Source organism: Xyrauchen texanus, chromosome 35 (genome assembly GCF_025860055.1).
Source record: "Xyrauchen texanus isolate HMW12.3.18 chromosome 35, RBS_HiC_50CHRs, whole genome shotgun sequence".
In the NCBI taxonomy this organism is placed as follows: Eukaryota; Metazoa; Chordata; class Actinopteri; order Cypriniformes; family Catostomidae; genus Xyrauchen; species Xyrauchen texanus.
Window position 1 is genome coordinate 1,603,628 of NC_068310.1, and position 26,344 is coordinate 1,629,971.

General features: G+C 42.4%; 1 protein-coding gene across 1 annotated transcript; it reads right to left on the reverse strand.

Annotated features, from left to right (window-relative positions):
- Nucleotides 1-877: 877 nt before the first annotated feature.
- On the reverse strand, nt 878-24,724 carry LOC127628709 (sodium- and chloride-dependent GABA transporter 1-like). The gene is made up of 15 exons (XM_052105520.1): nt 24,581-24,724; nt 23,756-24,071; nt 23,509-23,640; nt 23,120-23,220; nt 22,868-22,977; nt 22,633-22,765; nt 22,313-22,447; nt 22,127-22,230; nt 21,597-21,721; nt 21,306-21,418; nt 13,971-14,102; nt 13,753-13,855; nt 5,586-5,686; nt 4,050-4,217; nt 878-3,080 (listed from the first exon to the last, which is right to left on the reverse strand). The coding sequence occupies exons 2-15, from the start codon at nt 23,988-23,990 to the stop codon at nt 2,565-2,567; spliced, it is 2,208 nt and encodes a 735-aa protein (XP_051961480.1). The 5' UTR covers nt 23,991-24,071; nt 24,581-24,724; the 3' UTR covers nt 878-2,564.
- Nucleotides 24,725-26,344: the final 1,620 nt, after the last annotated feature.

Genomic DNA, 26,344 nt, shown 5'->3' on the forward strand with positions numbered 1-26,344 from the left:
CTGTGTCAGGAATGAGCATGCGCTTTAACAAAGAACCATGGCATATAAAGGACACATATGGAGGCAATGGCAGACGAGTGAATGGCGTTACTATGGATGCGGTGGAGTGTAGTGTGTTTATTTAAATTGAAATCCAAAGCAAAGCATTTAAAGTTTTCATGCATTCATAATCAATCCCAGCAAGCACTGTGTCAGCGTGCTCATAGCCCTGGCTAAAGGAGAGAGAGACACACAGGGCGGGGCAGGCGACAAATCCTCTTCAAATCTCCATGTTTTACCCCATCCTCATGTGTCCCTCTGCAGCTGCCACGGGAGGAAAGGGGATCAGATTTGGGTGTATATGGAAAACAGCACTCATTCCTGTCTTACAGAGGGATACAGTGCATCCGGAAAGTATTCCGGTATTCCGCTTCACTTTTTCCACATTTTGTTATGTTTCAGCCTTATTCCAAAATTGATTAAATTCATTATTTTCCTCAAAATTCTACAGACAATACCCCATAATGACAACGTGAAAGAAGGTTGTTTGAAACAATTTTTTTTATCCTTTATTTTCTTTGATTATAACACAAGGGGCTATCTATGATTAACTGCAGATTATGAATAATACAGCAGAAAGAGCTGAAATATGACCTGTCTCATTGCTTTGCCCATTCATTAGGATCTGTGCATCATAAACATTCTTTCAGCCCAGTTAATTACGGCTTATTTGTTATTATAGTGCATTCTTTGATTGCCTTTATTCGCTCTGTTTGAAAAATAATTAGCTTGTACTTGTAACACAGACTTCTGTAGGGAACACTGAAATTCAACACACACATTGAACACAACAAATATTTTTATGTTTATTCATAAACTTTACATAACAATCGTGCTTTTTTTCATATGACACCATTTAAATACATGTCTTATGCATAATTTGTTTTAGGCAGTGTAACAGTTAAAAATATACAAAACAATATTATTTCTTACGAGACATAAATTCAATTTGTTTTATAATCCTTTTTATAATCATTATCAATATCACTCACTTTTCATAATTTCCATAAGATATGTGCTTCGATTTCAGAGATCAAAATATTATTGCAGAAAACAGCAATTGTTTTTCAAATATTTCAACATTTAGACGAGAACTTCACAGTTACATGTTTAACACAATACAATTTTACAATTTACCAGAAAAAATATCTGTAAATTAATTTTTTTTACAAAATTCACAGGACATAGCAAGTTCACATTTTATGTAGGTACTTATCTCCCTTTAGTAAACATGTTTAAGATGACCAACATGTAGCTAGCTGCCTTTGATGCAAACTGTCGCTACACCATTAGAGCTGTCTGTGTATACTTTTTCTTGTGCTTTTGTTCTTTTGGGGGTGGGGCCCTTAAAACATTTAGTATGTGCTACTAACTTAAAAAAAATATGTTTTTTTATCAAGATAATATTTTAAATACTTTTCCATGAAAGTATGGCACAATCTAGTACTGTAAACCTTCAAGTGGCTAGTTATAGCAATTTTCTTTTCTTTTGTTTTTCTTCTAAACACTGCACTGATTCAACATTTTGGCATTTTGGCAAACTGATGGCCATGCAAATATAGCTGAACATTGCAGCTCCATTGATCAGTGTATCACAGGCTTAAGGCCTTCATATATATACTCTGGGTTAGAGACACATCTGGGATTTGATTAATGTTTTTGATATTCCTGAGGGGGCATGTAAACAGGTCACTGAATAGACAGTACTTGTCAATAGACTGTATTTGACAGCAAAAATCCTCACCCTGTGTTTTGCTGATTTCTCTTTTTCTGTATTTTTGTACCCTGTGCTTTACAAACTACACACTGCCTGGCATATATTAGTTTTTGCTTTAGTCTATGATTTTGGTCCTTGGTCACAACAATAAAGTACAAAGCATTCCAAAAATAATTCTAAAAATATTTCAGTCACAGACAAGTAATTTCAAATTTTTTCTTTCAGAAAATTAAAAATAAAATAGTAACAGTCTCTCTCAACAAAAAATATAAAACAACACATAGTGGGTCACCCAAGGGTGATGAAAATGCGTTGTGCTATAGACACAGGGCTTACTTGATACATCTTGGTTCTTCCAAATGACCCAGAACATAACACAATCTCGCCCTTTTTCTCTTTGATGCTCGTGTGCCGATTTAGTTCCCAGTGCAACATGGAAACAGTCTATTACATCTCACAGATATACAGGTAGCTTATGCATTGCGAAGCAGTGCACTGTCCTTAAATCTAACTCACAGTATAACCTTAGTAGAGACAGATTCACATAATACATAGTATATAAGTCATCTTTAACACGGACACTCTTTGCTTTGCATTTGGGAAGCTAACAGATTTCTGTGTAAGTGTCACAAATGCAAAATGCTTTTTGTGTGTTTGTGTTATTTTTTTTAAAAACTTTTTTTTTTAAATGTTTATCTTGATTATGTATGACCCCTGGAGGTAGATGAGTCTATTACTATATAAACATGGAAGTCCACTGTGTTGTTAATCTTTGATTGCTCTCTGGTGAGGTTCACCTACACTACTTTTACACATTGGCATCACTGCCAGGGTTAGCTGGAGAAGAATTTTCAGCCTGCACCAGTGGTTGAGATGGCACCTGTGGTTGAAGTGGTTGTTGTGGTTGCTGTGGTGATTGCAGCTTCTGCGGTTGTTCCGGTTGCTGTGGTGTTTGGTCTGGTTGCTGCGGTTGTTGCGGTTGCTGTGGTGATTGCAGCTGCTGTGGTTGTTCCGGTTGCTGTGGTGTTTGGTCTGGATGCTGCGGTTGTTGCGGTTGCTGTGGTGATTGCAGCTGCTGCGGTTGTTGCGGTTGCTGTGGTGTTTGGTCTGGTTGCTGCGGTTGTTGCGGTTGCTGTGGTGATTGCAGCTGCTGCGGTTGTTGCGGTTGCTGTGGTGTTTGGTCTGGTTGCTGCGGTTGTTGGGGTGATTGCTGTTGCTGCGGTGATTGCTCCGGATGTTGTGGCTGTGATTGCAGCTGCTGTTGCTCTGGCCCATTCTCCTGAGTGCGCCTCACTGCAGGAGGCTGCAGCATTATCCTTATGCGCTGAAATTAACCAACACAACCAGCACCAGTGAGCACAGATATACCTATATTAAAAATGAGCATGGACAGTCGTTATTCAGTTAACCACCTTTATTCCACTATTAGGTTAGTTTACACGTAATAGAGGTCTGGAACCCGACCCAAACCTGACAGGTCCCGACAATCCGCTGGGTTTCGGGCTGGGTTTTGTTGAGCTTTTCGAATATAGGGTGAGTTAGAAGCTGTTCACACATATTTTTGCACACGTTTCCACTGTTTATCTACATAAACGCTCTGGACAGATGTGTCTCACAGATCGCTGCACTTTTTAGACACTGTAGTTAAAAAGAACTTCAAGTTTTAGAAACACATCTCGAGACATCTGCGTTTCAATACTTGTGCTGCAGGTGTCACAAAGACTCAACGTTCAGTAGAAGTTTAGGTTGACTGTTACACTTGTACCTGTGATTCCAGATTGGTTTTCACCTTGTTTTCAAAGTTGCAGCACTTGATAAACAGTAAGCCAATGCTTTTTCCCTTTAAAAGCTACACCATTTAAAAATGAAAGCATCACAAAGAGGCTAATATATCACAGGAGTGTAATTCCACACACATGACAATACTAGTGTTTGCTGCCTCAAAGTAACGTGAACTTGCCCGGGCAGTGCACATATCTGGTTTGGCACTTAAAATACTTATTTTTTCATTGGTTACTGATTACTGCACGACTCTTGCATAATCGAAATATGACCAAATTCTGATTAATATCAGAATATTCCTGTGCATGTAAACATAGTTGTTGTAATCTAATGATAAGTTGTTAAACTGTAGGCTACTCTTATCTTTTAAATTTAAATCTAAAACAACAGTACATTTTACAAAAGAGAAATTGTGATGTGAAAAAACTAACAACAATAACTAAGAGTACAAACAATAGCGAAATATACTAATTTACTTTGAGCACAACTGATTGAAATTGAAAAGATTTACCTCTTTATAAGTGCCCTTCAGGGTGAGGAACATGTAGACCATATAGCCAGGAATGAGGACCATAGAGGACAGGGCCATGAGCCAGCCCACCCCCTGGCCCCATTTAGGAAACACGTAGTTGTTCATCGTAAGAGGAACCATTTGCACTGCACTGAAGAGGAACACACCCTGTAGAGAAGCTCTGGTTAAAAATACTGCTGTTACATAATTACACCTTTTGTTATAAATATTTTGTAAGTTGTTATAAAACTTTATATTGAATAAACTTTTATCAGATGTAAAGGCAGGAATGAGAAACATATAGTGAAAAGAACAAGAAACCTCAGAATTCATTTATAAACATCCTTATGAATGCTTATTCATAAATATCCTCAAAGATTTGTATTAGTTATTAAGGCAAGCTGTAAACCATATTTTTATTTATTATCAATTTAGGTATGCTATTAATCTGGTCCATGTTCTTGAATTACAAAGGAATTAATGAATTAATCATATTTAGAATTTATTTATATTAAGATTAAGTATAAGGGCCATTCTACAAAGCAGATATATTTTGTGTCCCTTTATTAATTTTTGTGTAAATAATGACTTTAACAGTGCATAGCTAATGCCAATTTTTTACCATGCATTGTTATGGACAGGCATTTTCTAGGTAAAAACATAAAAACAAATTCTGTAACTTTTCACTTTATTTATTATTACTGTTATGGCTTGAACTGTGATAGGTCACTTTGCATGTCAAAAGTCTGGCTATGGAAGACTGGGAATCTGTTGCCCACCATCTATGCTGTTCAGTGTTTAAAGTTTTTACGCATATTTTTATCTGCAAATCCTCTTAATTCACAATTGCCACACATTTCAAATACAGAGATACTGCATATTTACTATTTCTTCAATTTTTATCTATTTTCAAAATGTAATAATGTTGACATATGTAAACATTGTGTAACCATTAAAAATGTAAAATATTGTGTTTTAATTTTATTATAATTTAACTTTAGTTGTCACAATATTTCAAAATGTAAAAAATCACTGGAACCACTTACAATACGTAAAAAGCTTTTGATACAGTGTGCTTATTGTGTACATCCGTGTGGTTCTGGGAAATAAAAGATTTGTATTTGCTCCTACCAAGATTTGAGAAGGGAAAGGGTTAGGTGTAAGTACATAGCAGTTAAAGACACCTAACATCAATTGGGTCCAAATCACTTTTCATAATGAAAAAGGCAACCATTTCATAGAATGACCCATACATTCTCAAAACGTGGTAGCAGGATAGTGGCTGTAACTTTATTTTCTCTCCTGCTTAGCTCTTAGGTTGTCAAATTGCTAAGTAAGCATCACTAGCTGACAGATATTTCAAGGTTTAAGTAAGATTATAAAAAGCTCAAGAGTCACAGACAATGTTGCATAAAAAGCATGATTACAAATAGTATAGCCCACTGTATGTGTGCCCTGTAAATTCAACCTTTTATTGCCTTATACACCTCATTTACTTCTGGTTTTACAGAAAAGGGAAAAAAAGACGTTACTTACAGCAACAACCAGAGGGGTGAAGAAAACCCAGCACAATTTCCACCATACACAAGGCTTGTACCCAATCATTTCCTGGATGTTATCATAGAACTTGTTCACACCTGAAATTGTACGACATTTGATGAAGTCATGTTCCTGTTATTAATAGGATCTTTTTTTTTTTATCTATGTGCAGTAGTAGTAAGGATCCAGGAATTACATGAAAATTTACATTCTTAAAAATAAAGGTTCCTAAAACGGTTATGCAGGCTGATGTTACAGGAGAACCTTTTTAAGTTCCACTAAGAACATATTACACTCTAGTGCTTTAGAAAATAATCTATGTGCTTTTAAATAATCTGGAAACAAATACACTTACAGTATCTGAGGAACATGGCAGGTCTGGATAAGAACATAACATGCCACAAAGAACCTTTGAGAAACCTTTATTTTTATGAGTATGGGGAGGTGTGGGTTGGTAGGATGGTTGTGAAGACAAAAAACATGATCATAAATGCTGAACTAGAATTAGAAAGCCTCATTGCAGACATCCTAGACAGTTACAAGCAATTTGTAAAGATAATCCACCTCAGGAGCTTGAGATGGACCCATGTGTGGGAGTTTAATATACTGGACACAGGAAAAGCAGGTAAGAATTCAGGTACTGTACAAAGTTCTTGGAGACAGTCTATGATCAAACAGTGAACCAAGGCAGAGGGCACAAAGTCATAAATGGTAACTTCCAAATTAACAAGTGCCCAAACAGGTAACTTCAAATTCAGACAGGGTCACAGGTGAGCACAGATTTTTGACAAACAGGTGACATTAACACAGGTGAGTAGATATGCCATATTCACAGAATTCTCAGAGTAACTTCTCTTGTATCTCCAGAACAGGTCGTTGACAATCAAATAAGTAAAATACAGAGAAGCAGTATTCCACTGCAGCAGAGCAAGAGGGATGTCCAAGGTACCTTTCAACAAGGCCAGACACAGACTGAGAGTGAGTGTGGGGTTTAAGTGCCGGTCAAAGCGAGATGGTAATAAGCTGCAGGTGCGTGTGATTAATGCTCAGGCGAGTGAGAGTGGGTGGGTGACTGACGTGAGGGAGAGCCCAGTGCGCTCATGACACAATATAGTCCCCATAGAATCACAGTGATATAGAAACAAGAAACATCTGCCCTGCCATAATCAGACACCAAGCCACCATAATAGGTCCTATGTCCTAAGGCGGTATGCCAGTTCAAAAACATGAAGGCCACTTATTCTTCAATCAGCTTCCACAAAAAACATCCATGTAAGCGCAGCGTAGTTCTAGCAGTAAGACTAGCAGCTGTACATCATCACACCATTAGCTAGGTAATTCCTAGCCAATCACATGCAAGCCATTGCTTTATAAGTCTGCTCACAATCGATCACATTGCTGTTTCAGTGTGCTAACATGGCAAATAGACACGTTTCAACCTCTCCAGGCCACAGGAGAACCAGTGCACAGAACATCTCTGGAAGCCCGCCTTCCCTTTCAAAGATGTCATCACTTCATCTCAACTTCTGCCAACATCAAACCCATGGGGAGTAAACAACAAGCAAACCCGGATCTTCACCTGTATCTCATTTATTCAGGAGATCTCTCTCAATTGAATTGCGCAACCCGGCGCGGAAGGAGCGCGCTCCACACCAAGGCCGTCAAAATCATTGGCTCAGGTAGCAGCTGGTTTCCATCAGAAATGAGTCATTTTCATATCCATCAAATGCACTCAGATTTAGTCATGGGTCTAGGCCTTCCGTTGCCATGCTGCCTGTTCATTATTGTTATGTTCCCTGTTGTCTTTTGTTTTTTGTACTATTATTGTGAAGTTTTGTTTAGTTCCTGTTTTGGTCTTTGTAGTCCTTTTGTAGTTTCTCTTATGCTGTCATGTTCTCTGTCTTTTTGCTTCTGTGCTTTTATGTTGAAGTTTAGTTCCTGTTTCCTGTTTGGTTTTTGTAGTCCGTTGTAGTTCTTTTTATGATTGGTTTTCCACTGATTGTTTCTCCTTCCCTGATTGTTCCCCAGGTGTCCCTCATTCCCTTGCTTGTTCCTGTCTGTATTTAAACCCTGGTTCTTTGTCAATCGTTAATGTTTGCTCACGTTGAATGTCGATGTTCTGACCGTTTTGTATGTTTCCCCTGCCCGTCGTGGATGTTCACTCTTGTTTGTTATCTCGTGTTTAATTTCTTTTTCCCATCGTGGATCTTTCTTTCCCAGTTTATCTGTTTTCACTTTGTTATTAATAAAACCTGCAATTGGATCCGCACCTCCTGTCTGCATTCGTTACAATTATAAAGTTGCAACACTGTCTGTTCATCATAATGCATCCGCATCAATATCAAAAGCCAGTATTTCATGTCAACAGTGCATTCACTCTCATAGTAATGGCAGGCAATCGTGCAATCTCATGAGGGCAACTCGGTCAAGGTTCATTCACATGCCATTCACCATGCGCATGCCCAAGCATTCCCCATTGGGGAATTAAGATAATTATTCAGACATATCATCATGTACAGTCAGTGCTTATCGTACGGGCTCCCATTACTCCATTCAGTAAGATATCCCCGTTTTGCTGGTCGCCTTCGCCCAAATCACGTAATGGGTGCTTTCCAATACAATTTATCATCCCTATGCCCTACTCGCTAGGAAAGACTGAGCCCATGATGCGGACATTCCAAGGGAGCATGGCATCACAGTTTAACCCATTGATTTGCGGCCCCATTTTTGGGCACAAACCATGAAAATAACATCCTAAAATGGTTGTATTTATGGGATCCTTTGGAGTATGGACACAGTTGTAGTACCTTTTGAAAGAAGACACTTTGGGCTTTACATCCCAGTTTCAGAAATAATGTGTTGTTATTTTTTAAAGTTAGAAAACTACACCCCATTTTTAAAAAATAGACTTTGGAGATGGGCTCGTTTTGTTTATGAGACTAATATATAAGATCATATACAGTTTCACAACATGAATGCTGCTCAGATTGCACAGTTTGTTGAACGACGGCGAAGGGTAATTCTTCCAGGCGAGATCTCATGTAAACAATGGAGAACATATCAAGATTTATGGACAAAAGTGCTACTGGAGCTATAGAATGAACCCTCGTCATGGACATTTGACCCAAGTATGGCGAACTGGATTCATCTGGTGATCTTGTTTTCATAATATAGGTATGTAGTCCCGTTTTGATCTTGCATGTTTTCATACGTACTCCTGGCACAAATAAACAAATTGCTGTTTCTGGAGGATTGCTATCATGCAACAGAGATCGAATATCAATGTTGAACCCTTAGACATTTGAAAAGATGTATAATTTAACATTAATTACATATATAGATGGTAAATTATGTATGAAATGTAAGCAGAGTGACGTCACTCCCGAGTGCGAACAAATGCGTATCAACAGGTTAATATAGTCTTCACCAAAGCCTTGTGAAAGGGTCCTCGTTGAAATAAATAACTTATTTCGTTTGGTACAACATTTCGAGCGATGTTCCCGGAGCGCCTCCAAGAGCACATTAATGCTGATCCATAAAACGCAGTGTTTTCTTACACTATATGTACTTCCACGTTCTCATCGCAAGCACAACTGTTGTGGCGCACCTCTGACACCTAGTGGTAGACACTGCACCGCATCCCCTTATTCATCAGACTATCTAATTGCCAGTGTAAGGCATATCGCATAATGATCAGGTCATACAGCAAGTAATTCCAATCTCATGGCATATTTACATTTTATTTCAGGCATCATTAAAGTGCAGAAATTCATATGGCATGTCTTCATAAATCATTCACTCATCGTTGTTCAGACCACGTTCCAATCTATGGGGATCTTCAAGCACTTGGGCTTTATCCATGTTCCAAATTTCAAAGCTCAGTCTAACAGTCATATCAGCCCAACTACATTACTTTTAAATATCAAAGCATTTCGATATGAGCCGTTACCTTTTAATGCGCATGGTGAGGGACGTTACAGTTTAGTAGCAGGTAAGTAGGTCTGTCAATCACTGGATAAAAAAGCCAAGTCAAACTAATTCATATAATCTTGTTACTGTTAAAGGAAACCATTATGCCCTTTTTTACAAGACGTAATAAGTCTCAGGTGTCTCCAGAATGCGTCTGTGAAGTTTCAGCTCAAAATACCCCACGGATCATTTACTATACCATGTTATTAATGTCTCTTTAGGATGGAATCAAAAACACTCTGATTTTGTGCATGCCTTTTTAAATGCAAATGAGCTGGAAGAGGGCTGTGCCTTTTCAGCTCCCGCTTCTGATTTGTTGTTACTGTGGTTTCTGAACCAATATGATTGACAGCGTAAATACCGGAGTTCAGCCATATAAGTATGAATATATATGTATATCTAGTCTTCGTGAATGCAGTCAGAGACAATGGTAACTTTAGCACATTAGCCGTGGAATCAGCTAACAAGCACATTCGGAAAGGAGATTTGCAAATATTCACAAATATAAAGTGCGATACTTGCATCTTCAGGACGTAAAGCTGGGACACGAACAGTTGTTACTGATCCATGCTGAGAATCACATTTTTGAAGATCCCGATTTGTATTGACACACATTCACAAAGCAGTCCGGTGTAAAATTATTTGCACAAACATAAACACATATTTGTGGGTTTTGGGGCACATTTCCTTAAAAAAAAAAAAAAAAAAAGGGAGCCACATCTCTCGAATTTCTAGGCATCACGCTCCATTCAATCAATATAGCTTCCTACGCTCCATCCACTCTCTTCGGAATTAATCCCATCGTTAGGTAATTTCGTCATTTTATGTATTTAATCAATTTTCTTGATCTGCAATCCCCATCTCGATGCGGCTCAGCTGAGGGAAGAAAGATATGACGCAGAGACCCGAGCTATCAAATCCTTCCACGGTTATTCATACAGCACTTCATTATATGGTCCAGCAAAACAACATTCCACTATACCCTCCAATGAAATAGTTCTTTACCCTATATGGGGTAACATATATGTTTGAGTACAGAAATGGGAAATGCATTCCCAGAGCAGCTGCATTTCGTGATGACACAGCAAGCTACATTACAAGAGAAGTTTAAGAGGCCTTTATTATTCCACACCCACCATCACGGCCAGCGTCATATGGGTTCCAAACGCATCGTAGTTATGCGACAATTCCGCAGTCATCGCTATAAATCGATAAAGGCTGGTCCCCCTCAAACCATCATGTTCCTTATGAGACGTCTCACATGGCAGAGCATTTCCTGCAACTTCACTATCCCAGCCAGACACATCCCTGGGTTTTTGAATGTAATCTCTGTCTCCCTCCCTCGTTTCGCAGGAGTTCCATAGACCAGCTTCTACTGGCACCCTTCGAGGTATACTGGAATCCACAATGAAGATGCTTGGCCGCCGGTCTCCCCAATCGTACCCAAAAATGGTCAACCTAACCCAAATCATCAAACAAACTCAAATCTCCATCAGCCATAAGTTCTCATGCATATCTGGTGGTGGTTGGTGGCTCTCTCCCAGCACATCTGATTCAATTCAAGCACGCCAACTATTCGCAAGGATAGAGCATAATCTCAAGCATGGTTCCTTTGCATGGGTCTTGCACAAGCCTGCCACTGGAAAGCTGGCACCATAATGGGATATCCTTCAACAGGGTATTGCACAACAACATCGCCATTATCGTATGGCTTTACGCACATTGCCCACCTTTCAGCAAAGATACCCAAACAACTCTTCCCTCGTCGGAGGGTTCTCATATCAAATTGTCATCTTTCAACGAAGGGACTGCACGCAACATCGCCATTATCGTATTGCTTTACACACGTTGTCCACCTTCGGCAAAGATAACTCAAACATCTCTTCCCTCGTCGGAGGGTTTTCATAATCAAATGGTGTTTATCTTTCAATGAAGGGACTGCATGCAACGTCGCCATTATCGTATAGCTTTACACACGTTGTCCACCTTCGGCAAAGATACCTCAAACAACTCTTCCCTCTTCGGAGGGTTTTCATAATCAAATGGTGTTTATCTTTCAACAAAGACTGCTCGTCTTAGGCAAAGATTCTGTATAACCAGGGGCCTCGATGGAGAGCCCAAAATCTCACAAAAAAAAATAAATAAAAAACAGCTTTCCTATTGCAAAGGCTTCACACAACCATGCCAGAGATATTGCAAATTTCATGTCAAATTCAGATGCTCACATCTTTTATTTTTTCTCCTTCTCCAGAATCACACGACCTGGTTCGTACCAAACTGGATCATCTCTTTTGGGGGCAGTATTCTACTTTCTCTCTCTTTTGGGGGTAGGCTCCTCACCCCTGCCTCCTATCTCCGGCAGGATATGACGGTTCCGGGTACAACTCCCTCAGACTGCCAGACGGGGCCTACGCCAAAGAGAGACATTACATTTCTGTTTGATATTTATCAAATAAATGGCATATTAAACCTCACTCAAGCCTACGTGTCTTCCCGATAGAAATGAATATATTAGAAAGCTGACTCTCCATGAGCAGCTGCTTAGACAACACCTCGGACAGCAGCAGGTTGGGAGAATTTATGAGGGACAAAAAGACCAGCATATACAATGGAAAGACATGTACCCCCACTGTAAAACTAACATTGAGAAATCCTACCATTGGCTGTAAATGAGGATGGTGTGAAATCAGAGGCACTAATGAAGACAGAACCAGCTCCAATGCTCATAACCAGGTCAGTACACACTCTGATGAAAAGATGCTTGAGGTACCATATGAGTTTCCAAAGATTGCAAACTGGTGAAACCCTTTGGAAAATCTCCAAGCAAACCTTTGAAGGTTGATCAGATGCCTTCCTTAAGGAGCTTCAATATATATTTCAAGTGCCCCAAAACCTTTCCCCTATAGTGGGGTTACAGGAGGAACCATTGACAGTCTTTAGAGATCTTCCAGAACCATCTGGGTTACATCTTGTAAGTTTCTCAGAGAACTGCCTTTTATGAAATTATGACTTAAGGTTCTCTAAGGGGATACACAATTGTGGCAATCTAAGGAATCCTAAATTGTGCCTCAAGTGTCTTTTATTTTTATATTTTATTTGAATAGCGTAGAGTCTACAACATAAAGAAATACCCAAAGTACAGGCATGTCGAGTAAACCCACTAGATTATACAACACCTTCAATGATGCAAGATGCAACAGGCATATCATACATTTACGATGACCAGATGTCCCAATAAAACCAAGACAGAATGACCCGGAGAGATGGATGAAAATCCTCTGACTCAGTTAGTAAAATGGCACCTCTGTACCAACGAGACAAGAAATCTCATAGACTGTAATTTCAGTTTTTGTTAAATAAAATTATATCATGCATCCTGACTTAATTTTATTCTATTTAAAATTTTGTATCTGATGTATTTAGTTTATTCTACAGTAGTAAACATACTGTTTGCATGTTCCAATTTTTGGTCATGGTCATCTAGTCACCCTAAATACACTAAATGTACAACCAAATCACCAAGAATAATATACAAGAACATTTGAAATAAACACTGGCTGAAAACTCAAAATGTCACCAAATTGGAGGACTGCAAGAATAATGCTGCATCCGAATTTGCACACTTTAAGAGTATGTACTGCATTTGATAAACAACATACTTCTCGGCTGGTAAAAAAAGTACACTTTTTAGGTATGCAGGAGAGTAGAATGAATTTATCTGGGAATGTAGGTTGTCCTGTGACTCGAATATACAGTAGGTTGTAATAACAATAACTGTAAAAATAATTTAATCGGACACGCTTACTCCATCAGCATTCTATTTTTTGGCATACTATGTAGTACAGAAGTATGCCTGTTCGGATGCAGGCTAAGATCCTGTGGGATATCCTGAATCAGATAAACAAGCAACATCTGCCAACTAACACATTACAAATCTCACAGTGCAAGAGCAGAAACAAGGCAGTGGTGATGTACTGCAGGTGTTCCAGATGACAGTACCATCAAGGGGACACATGAGTTTAAGAAACATCCAGGATTGAAGCTATGAGGCAAGCCAAAACCACAGCAGCTATGGAGGCGATCAGACTGTTCTCACACTGGCACAATGACTTTAGTGAATCTCAATGCAAACAATGAAGACCATAATCCATTGAAAACACAATACAGATTGTGTAACAGAGCTGAACAAACTTACCATAGCACCAGGAGATTGATATACACTCAAAGAAAACCAGAAAGAGCAGACACATTCCACTGGCCGAGTAATAATCGAAGAGTTTGAACACATAGAGGCCACCCTAACACAAGAAACACACACAAGCGTTATTTTATTTAAGACCCTGCAGTCTACAATCATATTAATATTATTATCTTTCACCAACATCTCATCAGCTTTATAAATTCTAGCTTTACCTGTGTAATATTGGACAGACCGATAGCATAGGACACCACACACACACATGCGATGAATATTTCTCTCCTGTTCCTGAGCAGCCGTGGGAACTCGTCCACCAGAGCAGTGATGAAGCCCTCCACTGTACAGAACTGCAAAAAAGTGTCACTGCTATTGTGATATTGTCTTTTCATGGCACATTTACAAGTGATATAGAATAGATCCTGATGGACATGATCAAGGTTTAAGATTTTGGGGGGCCTAGGTATCTCAGCCAGTAAAGACGCTGGCTACCACACCAAGTTCGAATCCAGGGCGTGCTGAGTGACATCCAGTCAGACTTCCTAAGCAACCATTTGGCCCGGTTGCTAAGGTAGGTAGAGTCACGTTGGGTCTTCGTGGTCTTCGTGGTCGCTACAGTGTGGTTCTCGATCTCGGTGAGGCACATGGTGAGTTGTGCGTGGATGCCGCAGAGAATAGTGCGAGCCTCCACACGCACTATGTCTCCGCGGTAATGCACTCAACAAGCCACGTGATAAGATGCGCGGTTTGACAGCCTCAGACGCAGAGGCAACTGAGATCTGAGATTCATCCTCTGCCACCTGGATTGAGGTGAGTCACTACACCACCACGAGGACCTACAGCGCATTGGGAATTGGGCATTTCAAATTGTGGAGAAAAAAATAAAGGTTTAAGATTTTGCCATCATGGAAGCATGATGAAAATGCTGTTTTATTTTTATTCATAAAATTGGTTAGCTACTTTTTCTAGACAGTACTGTTATTGTAACAAAGACTCGGGTAAGTTGGGATCCATAAGCAGTCTTTTATTGAAGTACACAGGTGATAACGAGCAATGGTCAGGCAACGGGCAAACAGGGCAATCGTAGGCAGGCAGAGAGAGTGGTAAGGCAGGCAGAGAGTCAGGGCAGGCAGCAAACAGCAATACGGGAAGGCAGGTGAGAGTTCAGGTAGGCAGGTAACAAACAAATGTAGTCGGGCAGGCAAGGTCGGTAAACAGATAATCAGCAGGGAATGTAAACTAGAAATGCTCGGTAATGTAGCCGGAGCAAACAAGACTTCACAGTGTGTGTGTAACTGCGCGTGGTTTAAATAAAGGGAGATTAATGGGGAGCAGCTGTGGGCTAATCAAGCCTGGTATGTGGGTTGCGGGGAAAGTTAATACTCAGGTGAGTCAGATCTCCGGTGGCCGATCGGGGAGGCGCCTTCGTAGGCGTTCGTGACAGAGCCCCCCTCCTGTGAGCGGCTCCTGAAGCGAGGACGTGATTGATGATGGGGTCGACTTCGAGGTCGGGGGGCTGGTTTCTCTGGGTGGGTCCTGTGGAACTCTGATATGAGGTTGGGATCGAGGATGTCATCTGTCCCGACCTATGACCTCTTCTCTGGACCATACCCTCCCAATCCACTAGGTATTGGATCCGACCTCGCTGGCGTCTGGAGTCCAATAATTCTCGCACCAGGAACGCCTCTTCTCTGCCCACGGTGATGGGAGGGGGGCTGGGATTCGCTTCCTCCTCGGGCCACCGGCAGGTTTTAGCAATGAGACATGGAAGGTGGGAGAAATCCGGTAGTTAGCGGGCAGTTGGAGTCGAAATGACACAGGATTAATTTGCTTGATTATTTTGAAGGGACCCACATACCTGGGGCTGAGTTTCTTGCAGGGGAGGAGTAGGCGTAGGTCTCGTGTCGAGAGCCAACCCCGGGGAGTAGGTAGAGCCTGGACGGCGACGACGATCCGCTTGCCTCTTGGTCCTGTTCACGGCCCGCTGGAGGTGGACGTGGGCCTGATCCCATACCGCCTCGCTGCGCTGGAGCCAGTCATTAACTGCCGGGACCTCCGATGGCTCGCCGGACCAGGGGAACAGAGGTTGATACCCCAGGACGCACTGGAAGGGAGTTAGGTTGGTTGAGGGTTTTAGGATGGAGTTCTGGGCGTATTCGGCCCAGGGGAGGAAACGGCTCAAATCTGATTGGTTGTGGTGGCAGTAGGTGCGAAGAAACTTGGTGATTTCTTGGTTTAATCGTTCCGTCTGACCGTTTGACTGGTGGTGGTACCCTGAGGTGAGGCTGACGTTGATGTCTAATAGTCGAAAGACCCTGGAGGTATGGCGATTCCACGGTCCGATACGATGTCCTCGGGTAGCCCATAGTAGCGGAAAAAACAGTGGAGAAGGTGTTCTGCGGTCTCGAGAGCTGTGGGGAGCTTGGGTAATGGTATTAGGCAGCATGAGAAGCGGTCAATGACTGTTAATATGGTGGTATGACCTCGGGAGGCAGGTAGGTCGGTGATGAAGTCGATAGCGATGTGTGACCAAGGACGTTGTGGTATGGGTAGGGATTGAAGGAGACCTGCGGGAGGTTGTTTCGGGGTTTTGGCTGCGCTGCAGGTGGGGCACCCGTTCACGAAATCGGTGGCTTCTTCCTGCAAGGTCCCCCACCAGAAACGATTTTGCAGGAGGCGTATGGTGGTAAAGATGCCGGGGTGCCCAGAGTTCATGGCATCGTGGACCCAGCGAATTACCCTCACTCGGAAGCTGGGTGGTACGAATGTCCGGTTGGGCAGACAGTCGGGTGGAGGTGGATCAGTCGTCTGGGCTTGTGCGATGTCTGCCATGATGTCCCACTGGATGGGAGCCAGAATCAAGGTGGACGGGATGATCGGTTCAGCGACGGGGCTTGGAGGCATGGCGTCGTGCTGATGGGAAATTAAATCCGCCTTGACGTTCTTTGATCCGGGGAGATAAGAGATGGAGAAGCGGAACGGGTGAAGAACAGCGCCCATCGGGCCTGTCGAGGGGTGAGTCTCTTGGCAGAGCACAAATACTCCAAGTTGCGGTGGTCGGTAAGCACCTGGAATGGGTGTCGAGCCCCCTCTAGCCAGTGCCGCCACTCCTCCAGTGCGGCTGTAGAACCCTCACGGGAAGGAGGACAGGAAACGAAGGTTCCAGGAAAACAAGGTAAGGTTTTTACTGTCTGTCTCACAAATAATTATAAGAAAATCAACACACAATAACACAAGCGCAGTGGGTTGGCTTGTTCTGGTCGACTCTCTCTGCTCTGCGGCGCTGGCTTTTTCACCGCTCTCCTCACTCTACTGCCATTAGAGACAGGTGTTAGTCATAATTTGGCCCAGGTGTGAGCGCCCTTACCGCTTCTCTCTCCCGGACGGGCGCTTGACCACGCCCCCGCTGCCACAGCGGCTTTCATAGCCACGAGTTCACGGTTGCCTACATCGTAGTTTTGCTCCGCTGGAGAGAGTTTGCGAGAGTAAAACGCGCAGGGAAACAGTTTGAGGGGGTTACCCTAGCGCTGGGAGAGGATGGCACCGATACCTGTGCCAGATGCGTCCACTTCCACCACGAAAGGGAGGTCTGGATTGGGATGGTGCAGAATGGGGGCTGAGGTGAAGCGTTCTTTGAGCTGGTTGAATGCCCGGTGTACGTCGGCGGACCAGTGGAGCTTGGTCTGTCCCCCATTCACCATGGCGGTGAGGGACGAGGCGACAGTACTAAAGTTCCTGATGAAACGTCTATAAAAGTTAGAGAATCCCAGGAACCGTTGGAGCTCCTTCACAGTGTTGGGTTGTGGCCAGTTTAAGACAGCCCGCACCTTGTTCTCGTCCATGGCCACCCCCTCTGGGCTGATGATGTATCCGAGGAATGTGACGGTGGTCAGGTGGAACTCGCACTTCTCTGCCTTGGCGTAAAGTTGGTGTTCGGCTAGCCGCTTCAACACTGCTCTGACCTGCGTGACGTGCTCTTCTAGGGAGTTGGAGTAAACCAGGATGTCGTCGATGTAGACGATAACGCACCGGTTCAGCATGTCCCGGAAGATGTCAATAATGTACGACTGGAACACAGAGGGGCTATTAGACAAGCCGAAAGGCATCACCAAGTACTCATAGTGGCCGTTAGTGGTGGAGAAGGCCGTCTTCCACTCGTCCCCTTCCCGGATGCGAATGAGATTGTAGGCGTAGCGTAGGTCCAACTTGGTATAGATCTTAGCGGACCGTAGTTGTTCAAGGGCCACAGGGATTAGAAGAAGTGGGTAGCGGAATTTCACGGTGATGTCGTTGAGGCCACGGTAGTCGATGCAGGGGGGCAGGAATCCATCCTTCTTTCCCACGAAGAAGAACCCGGCTGCTGCTGGTGAGGTGGATAGCCGAATGAACCCCTTGGCTAGCTCCTCCTCTATGTAGGACTTCATGGTGCGGGATTCGGGTTCCAACAGGGGGAAGATTCTGCCCTTGGGCGGTGAAGCGCCAGGAATGAGCTCAATGGCGCAGTCATGCGCGGAAGCTGCGCTGCCTTGGTCTTGCTGAATGCTACGCTTAGATCAGCGTATTCAGCGGGTATCAGGGGTGAGGCGTGGGATTCCTTCGAGATACTGGTTGCTCCTACGGTGGCAGGCGTGACGGGTTCCAGACATCTCGTCGTGCAGTCGGCGTCGCCACTGCCAAAGGAGGGATACAAGATATCAAGGGAATGTTAAAACGTCTGCATAATGACTCATCAACAAAGTTGCCTGCCGCTCCCGAGTCGACCATGGCGCGGGTGGTGATATTGACCGAAACGTGAGTGAGTTTGATGGGCACTTCAAGACAAGTGAAAGTGAGGGTAGAAGTACTTAGTTGACTCACCCCGGATTGCGATGGGCATGTCGGGCAGTTGGCGCGTAGATGTCCCGCTTGGCCGCAGTAGAGGCAGAGGTGATGGGAGAGGCGACGTTCTCTTTCCTCTTGGGTGAGATGAGTCCGGCTGACCTGCATGGGCTCGGAATCCTCATGGGGTTGACGAGTCGGAGTTACCGGTGCTGGTCGTCTGGAGCGGATGAGGATGAGATTATCAATGCATATCGCCAGGGTGACGAACTGATCGAGGGAGATTCCTTCGTCGCGACAGGCCAGTTCGGACTGTAGATCAGCATTCAGACCCTGTCGGAAGAGAAGCTTGAGGGGGCTTTCCTGCCTGTGTGGCGAGGGTGCGGAAGGAGAGTGCGTAATCCGCCGCCGTGTGGTTTCCCTGACGTAGGGCTAGCAGCTGTTCGCCCGCACTCTTGCCGCTATCAGGGTGATCGAAGACGCTAATCAGGCTGTGCCTGAAGGAGTCGAAGGTAGTCTGGGCGAAACCCTGGTTAGTCCAGACTGCGTTAGCCGAGTCGAGGGCTCTGCCCGTGAGAACTGAACATACAAAGAGGATTTTGCTCTCATCAGTTGTGTATAGTGCCGGTTGCTGAGTGAGGAAAACCGAGCACTGCATGATGAAGCCCTTGCACTTCGAGGGCGAGCCATCAAACTTCTCGGGAAGTGCAAGCCGTGGGCTGGTGATCGACTGGTAGTGAGGAGCGGTGACGACCGCGGGACTGGCTTGAGGCACGGTGGGTGCCGGAACGGGTTGGTGCAGAGCTTGGACGGCCCGCATAACTTCTTCCATGGCTGACGTGAGGCGCCCGAGTTGGTGGTGTTGGGCTGACAGCTGACTTGCTTGGGCGGAGAGTTCTTCGGCCAGGCGTGATATTACCACTGGATCGGTGTTTGGCGAAGTCTTCTGTAACAAAGACTCAAAGGTAAGTTGGGATCCATAAGCAGTCTTTTATTGAAGTACACAGGTGATAACGGGCAATGGTCAGGCAACGGGCAAACAGGGCAATCGTAGGCAGGCAGAGAGAGTGGTAAGGCAGGCAGAGAGTCGGGGCAGGCAGCAAACAGCAATACGGGAAGGCAGGCGAGAGTTCATGTAGGCAGGTAACAAACAAACGTAGTCGGGCAGGCAAGGTCGGTAAACAGATAATCAGCAGGGAATGTAAACTAGAAACGCTCTGTAATGTAGCCGGAGCAAACAAGACTTCGCAGTGTGTGTGTAACTGCGCGTGGTTTAAATAAAGGGAGATTAATGGGGAGCAGCTGTGGGCTAATCAAGCCTGGTATGTGGGTTGCGGGGAAAGTTAATACTCAGGTGAGTCAGATCTCCGGTGGCCGATCAGGGAGGCGCCTTCGTAGGCGTTCGTGACAGTTATCTTTTGTTATTTTATTCGATTTTCCTCTTGTTTAATATGATTTCTAAAGGTATTCGTTTGATAAATTTGATACATTTAGGAATGAAAATTGTAATGGCACAAGCTGATAGGTTCTTTGAACTTGTTATCTCTTAGCCAGTCAGCTTGCTCACATGTGATATGTCAAGCCAATCAGCGCATATGGTGTAAGCTGCTAGGTCCTTTAAAGTGTTATTGGGAAGCACATTAACTTGTGTACTCTCTCTTTGCTTAAAATACTGTATATATTTGCTCAGTTTGCAAGTAAGTTGGTTTCACTGCAGCATGCTATGAGAGTTTCTTCACTGTAAGGTCTGCTTTTGGCCATGACATAAAAAGCTTGTCTTTATCAAGGTAAGTTTTAGCCAAATCAGGCAGACATTGCTATCTTAGGTCATTAATTTAAATATATCCACACATAGCTAGTCTAAGTCACTAGTTTAATAAGCTCTGGGCTTTCCCAGGTCTAGGTACACATTGTGAGTAGGCTCACTAGCCATTAAAGCCATTTGGCAAAGCAGGCCCAGACACACATAGAGATTTTGTTTATTAGCATTATGCCATTCGGCCAAGGCACACCTAGCTAGCAAACACTCTAAGTTTCACCAGTGGATCTGTTTGTTTGTGGTGTGTTTTGTTTTGTGTTATTCACTTGCACAGCCTCCCTGCTTTTTTGGGGATTGTATTTATGTCTAATTGTGCAGCAGCATGTCTTATGTTGTTCTAATTGTGCAGCAGCAGCATGTCCAAATGCTAACACAGTATTTCTGTGTATTTTCTAGCAGTAACAAGTCTCCATACTTGCTCTGCAGTGTAGCAGATCTAGTCTGCCAACACCAATATCCTATAAATATGTTATACCCACATTAACATGCTAAATCTTCCCAAAAGTTGTCATAACTGAACAGATTAAAGCAGATGTTAACATGAAACACAACCCATATTACGTCCATAATGTGATGTATTTCTGTGTGAAAAAGGATATTCCAAAAGAAATTATTGCCATTAAGCAGATCAATGTAACAGAAATGGTAGTCAGCTCCACCTCAGTTTAGTCTAGAAAGTTTAGTCAGAAGAAACTGCAAGCATCTCCTCTAAACAAAAGCAAAAATCCTCAAAGTATGTAGCAATTATAGCAAAAAAGCTAAATCAAAGGATGTGACTGGACACAAGGCTAATCAATTTGTTTAATGTTCCTTGTGTTTCCACTAGAGGCCACCAATGCGCACCCTACTAAAGTACCTACCCTATCCTGCTCACTCTTGTTTCTAGGTCAGAGCTTAAAAAAATTTGATTTCTCACCTGACTGTCAATTCCAAGCATCAGCAGCATGGAGAAGAAGAGAATAGCCCACAGTGGCGAGACGGGTAACTGCGTCACAGCTTCTGGATAAGCTAAGAAAGCCAAACCAGGACCTGCAAAACACAGCACACCATTAAATATTTAAAGAAATAATTTCAGTTACTTGAAAATGTATTTCACTACATTAAGTAGATTTATATATAACACTACTTTAAATTTGAATTAAACTTTAAAGAGCTGGATGTCTACAGATGATTGCAATATTATGGTTATGTAATGTGAATGAATTACCCGATGCAGCTACATCAGCGATTGGTCTCTTTGTTACATGTGCCATGAAGCCCACAATAGAAAAAATCACTAATCCAGCAAACATACTAGTGAAAGAATTTATACAGCACACAATGATGGAGTCCCTGCAGGCCAGAAAAAAGCATTCTGTCATCAAACGTGCTGTAACTGTCCCAATTGTTCTATCACCTGTCCTGACTTTGCTACGTATTAATGTAGCATTCAAGCAGAGGATAAATTTGAAAGCAATCTCTAGCCAAACACATAATCTACTGTTTAATTAACTGGTAATTCTGAGCAATTACTTATTCTTTTTATTCCAATGCTAAAATATCATGCTAGATAATGGGCATGTATTTACAATCAAACTGCAAGTCTGCCTGCTACGTGTTCAAGCAATCATTGTTCTTAGCAACAAAAGAGAATCAATTGACGTGAAAATCAAAGTTCAGGGACCTGAAACACTGGAACATGGTCAAATTATGCAGAACTAAGTGATGGAATATTGATCTGGTTGTCGCTCCTCTTACCTGTACACATTGTTATGGAAAGGGTTGTAGCTGCCTAGAGCAATAAGAGAGCCCAGACCCAAACCATACGAGAAGAAGATCTGCGTTGCAGCATCCAGCCAAACCTGAGATGAGAAATGACACCATTTAGCAGCTAGTTTGGGTTTGTTTAGTCCTGTTTGAATGATAAAACCTGTGATTAATCACCTCAGATTCTTTCAGCTTCTCGAAATTAGGAGTGATGTAGAACAAGATTCCTTCCTTTGCCCCGGGCAGTGTCACTCCACGAATAAACAAAATGAACAACATGAAGTATGGGTAGGTGGCTGAGAAGTACACAACCTAAAAAATATTGATTTCTTTGTAAAATACCTCCCCACTGTGCATTTGGAACAAACTTGTGATGCATTTTAGGTTCAATACACAAATTCAGCAGCCATCTCTGCTTTACATTTAATGCAATTAAATCCTTATAGACTCAAACTCCAGCCAAATGCTTTAAAGACTAACAGATAAAGATGTCTCACCTTTCCAGTCCAGCTCACGCCTTTCCAGATACAGAAGTAGACGAGGACCCAGGCAATGGCCAGTGTTATTGCAAGTGGAGCACGAATCTCACCAGGTTTTTCTAAGCCATCTGTCATTTGATGCATATTTTGTCTGTATGAACATATCATGCGGCACAGTTACACATTTATAATTGTTATCTTCATGCACAAATGTCAAGGAAGGTCATGCACAAACAAGTTTCCACAATCTTACTCCCAAAACTCCATGACAGCACTAGTGAGATTGGTGGTGTCTACTATGCTATAGTTTGTATAGCATCTCTCTGTGTTCCACGGATTGTTACACGTTTTCCATGGAAGCTCCTAGAAAGAGTAGAATAATGCTTAAGATTTCCCATATTGATTTAATGTCCACCATTATATTTGACCTAAAACATGCCATGAGATGTTCAAATGTTTGTAAGAATCAATTGCAAACACATACAGTGTGACAAGAAATGCTTACAGTGGTAAAGGAGTTGTATAGGTAGTACAGAGCCCAAGCAATGATGACAATGTAGTAAATGTTCAGCCAGAATGATAGAACAGCAGCAGCAAGACCAACACCTGCAGTTGCAACATATTGTGTTTCAAGTCATAAACACAGAACGAAAGCTGTATCAGAACCTGCATCTGATAGGGGATCAGGTGGCTCAGACATTTGGTACATCTGGTCATATATTGACAGCAGCTTTCAGTCTTTACATAAGCTACAGTATATACAAAACAATACAACGAACAACCCATGTGTGAATCTATATATCATCTAGCTTCAGGCAAACAAGCGTTTTCTATTTTTATTTTTTCAGAAAGGGGCAGAGAAAAATATGGCAAGAATAGGAGATCATAATATACCTTTGAACATTGGAGCCAGTTTCCAAACCCCAAGGCCGCCAATGGATGTGTACTGTCCAAGAGCGCATTCAAGAAAAAACAGAGGAACTCCCGCAAAAAAGAGCGTCAAAAAATAAGGGATCAAGAAAGCCCCTGAAAACATAGAAACACATGAAAACGTCGCAACGAAGAGCTCTGAAAAGCAACAGAAAGCACATATTTCGCATGACACTTCTCAGACACTTTGTGAAGGTGAATTCGCTCTTACCGCCGCCGTTTTTCCCGCACAGATACGGAAATCTCCACACGTTGCCCAGTCCGATGGCGTAGCCCACACATGACAGCAGAAAATCAAACTTCCCGCCCCAAGTTTCTCTAGCTTGAATGTCTTTCTTCTTTTTCTCTGGTTTGTCGTCCTCTGCTTTGGGTTTGTCGTTAGTTGTGATCTCGTTGAGATCCGTCACAGCGTGTCCATCGGTGCTTTTGGTGTTGTTTGTCGCCATGATTTCAGCACCAGTCCGCGCAGACAGCAGCACAGCTCCACACAAACACCCGCTCGAACCCGAGACAGCGCGTCAGTTAACCTGAAACACCGAATCAAACGAAATTTTAGACTTATTTTCCCCCAGCAAAACTACTCGATGGACTACATGGAGCTTTGCTGTGTCTCTAATTGAGACGCAATTGTCTGTCATGACAGTCATATAAATCATAAATGATTTCATAATCATAAATCATATAAGAAACATTGTCCAAATGTCATGTTTTGCAAATTCTCCAGCTATGGGTTATTTTTCGCATTTTGACAATAGCATTTTTGTATTTGAATATGTGTGCGTGTGTGTGTGTTGCAATTTGATATAAAGATGAATGAATAGGTATTCGATTTTTTTATTTCAGATCCAGCGCACTTTTTTTTAACAGAATCTTTTTTTTGTTTTTATAGATAAATCCTCCAAAAAATTGAGTGCATTGACACAGCTAATGTGAGGACACATTCAGCATTCTGCTCTCATTCCTCTTTGTCTCTCACCAAATTCTCGAACAAACATTTTCATGCTGATCACTGAATATCATTTTCAAATTTACTTACAGTGTATTTGGATTCTTTCCCAAAGAAAATGTGTCCGTGTTTCATGCAGTGAGGTATCCTTAGATTTCTCTCCGAGTAGTAAACTTCTAATATGACTTGGCACATATATGAGTGTTGTGTCCATGTAAAGCGGTCCTGAGGGAGCTGTCCACGGGCTAATGGTGCTGGATCCACCAAACAGCGACAGTCTGAGATCAGCAGCTACTCAACATCTCCAGAGCGTCAATGTCATGTGAAAGTCAACCACCCCCCACACACACACACACACACACACACACACGCCCCTCGGGTCAAGCACAAGCCTTTATCTTTATGTGTATGGTTTAACATCATACACACAGAATAATGAGCTATTTCCTGCTCTCAATACAGCAACAATGACTTTTACCACAAAAAAATACAAAGTAAAATCGAGCACAATTCTTTGTCATTGAAATGTTACATCATACAGTGTACATCTGTGAGCTATTCTCTCAGAATCCTTAGAATCTTGACAAGTAATGTATGTTTCATTGCGTATGACTCACTCTTATCCATTCATCTGTGGCTGTCATTAGATTCAAAATAACTCATGTCCCCATTTTCCACTCTAAAGAAGATTTCCTTTTTACAAACCCAGCCCACTTTGAACCATAATAAATATCATCGCTTTAAATATGGCAGATGTGCAGTGGAACAGGTGAGGCTATTGACACTGTGTCCTGCCACTCAGGTGCGGACTAACAAACATCAGTTCTCATCTGAAACTGATGACACTTCACAGGAATATGAGCTGCCTCAAGTCAAGTAATGATAAAGTGGCATTGGACACTATCTGTTGAGAAGCACATTTTACTACTTAAGATCTTCAAAACAAGCAAACCCTCAGGCTAGTGCTTGTCAATATCATAGAGCTCAGAGATGTTTTGAATCCTGATTTCATCTCAAACCATAAAGTACAAAGTTGTAAATGTCAGTCAACATTGGTTAATGAAAAGTGCCCGTTCAGGGATGTGGGTCATAGTATAGATTTAAACTACTCTCTCAAAGCTTAGCTCAGAGTGGCTCAGATTGGAGAACTCAGTTGGCAGCAGATGGTGAACCAATGAGGAGTGAACTTACCTACTAATAATACTACATGAAATGAAGTATTTACACTCTGTCTGGCTGCATATACCTTTGGTATGGACTGTGAAAAACATGACAAATTTATACACCTGCTGTGGACACTTGAGTGCTTTTGGATTGCTGGTGACACCCATGCTATGCCCGAAAAAACTCCTTTAGAGAGACATATCGTAAAAAGGGCACAGTCCATAAAAAGATACTCAAGATAAGGAAAATCCATGAACTGTACAAAGTCAAAAATGTTATAGTATTTTGATTCTGTTGTTTTGTGCTTTAGAGTTCACTGGAAAAGAGAAAATTGTGCAGATCTTAAAGGGATAGTTCACTCAAAAATGAAATTTCTCTCAACATTTACTCACCCTAAACATCCAAGATGTTTATTACTTTGTTTCATCTGCTAAACGCAAATGAATAATTTTTAGAAGAATATTTCAGCTCTGTAGGTTCACACAATGCAAGTGAATGTGACTAGAACTCAGAATGTCCATAAAGGATATAAAGACAGCATAAAAGTAATTCATAAGACTCCAGTGGTTTAATCCATATCTTCAGAAGTGATATGATAAGTGTGGGTGAGAACAGTAGCTGTTCAAGCTTGGCGACTCATGCCACCCCCAGCAAGACGCCGCAGCAGGCCCATGTCACCTCTGCCTAAAT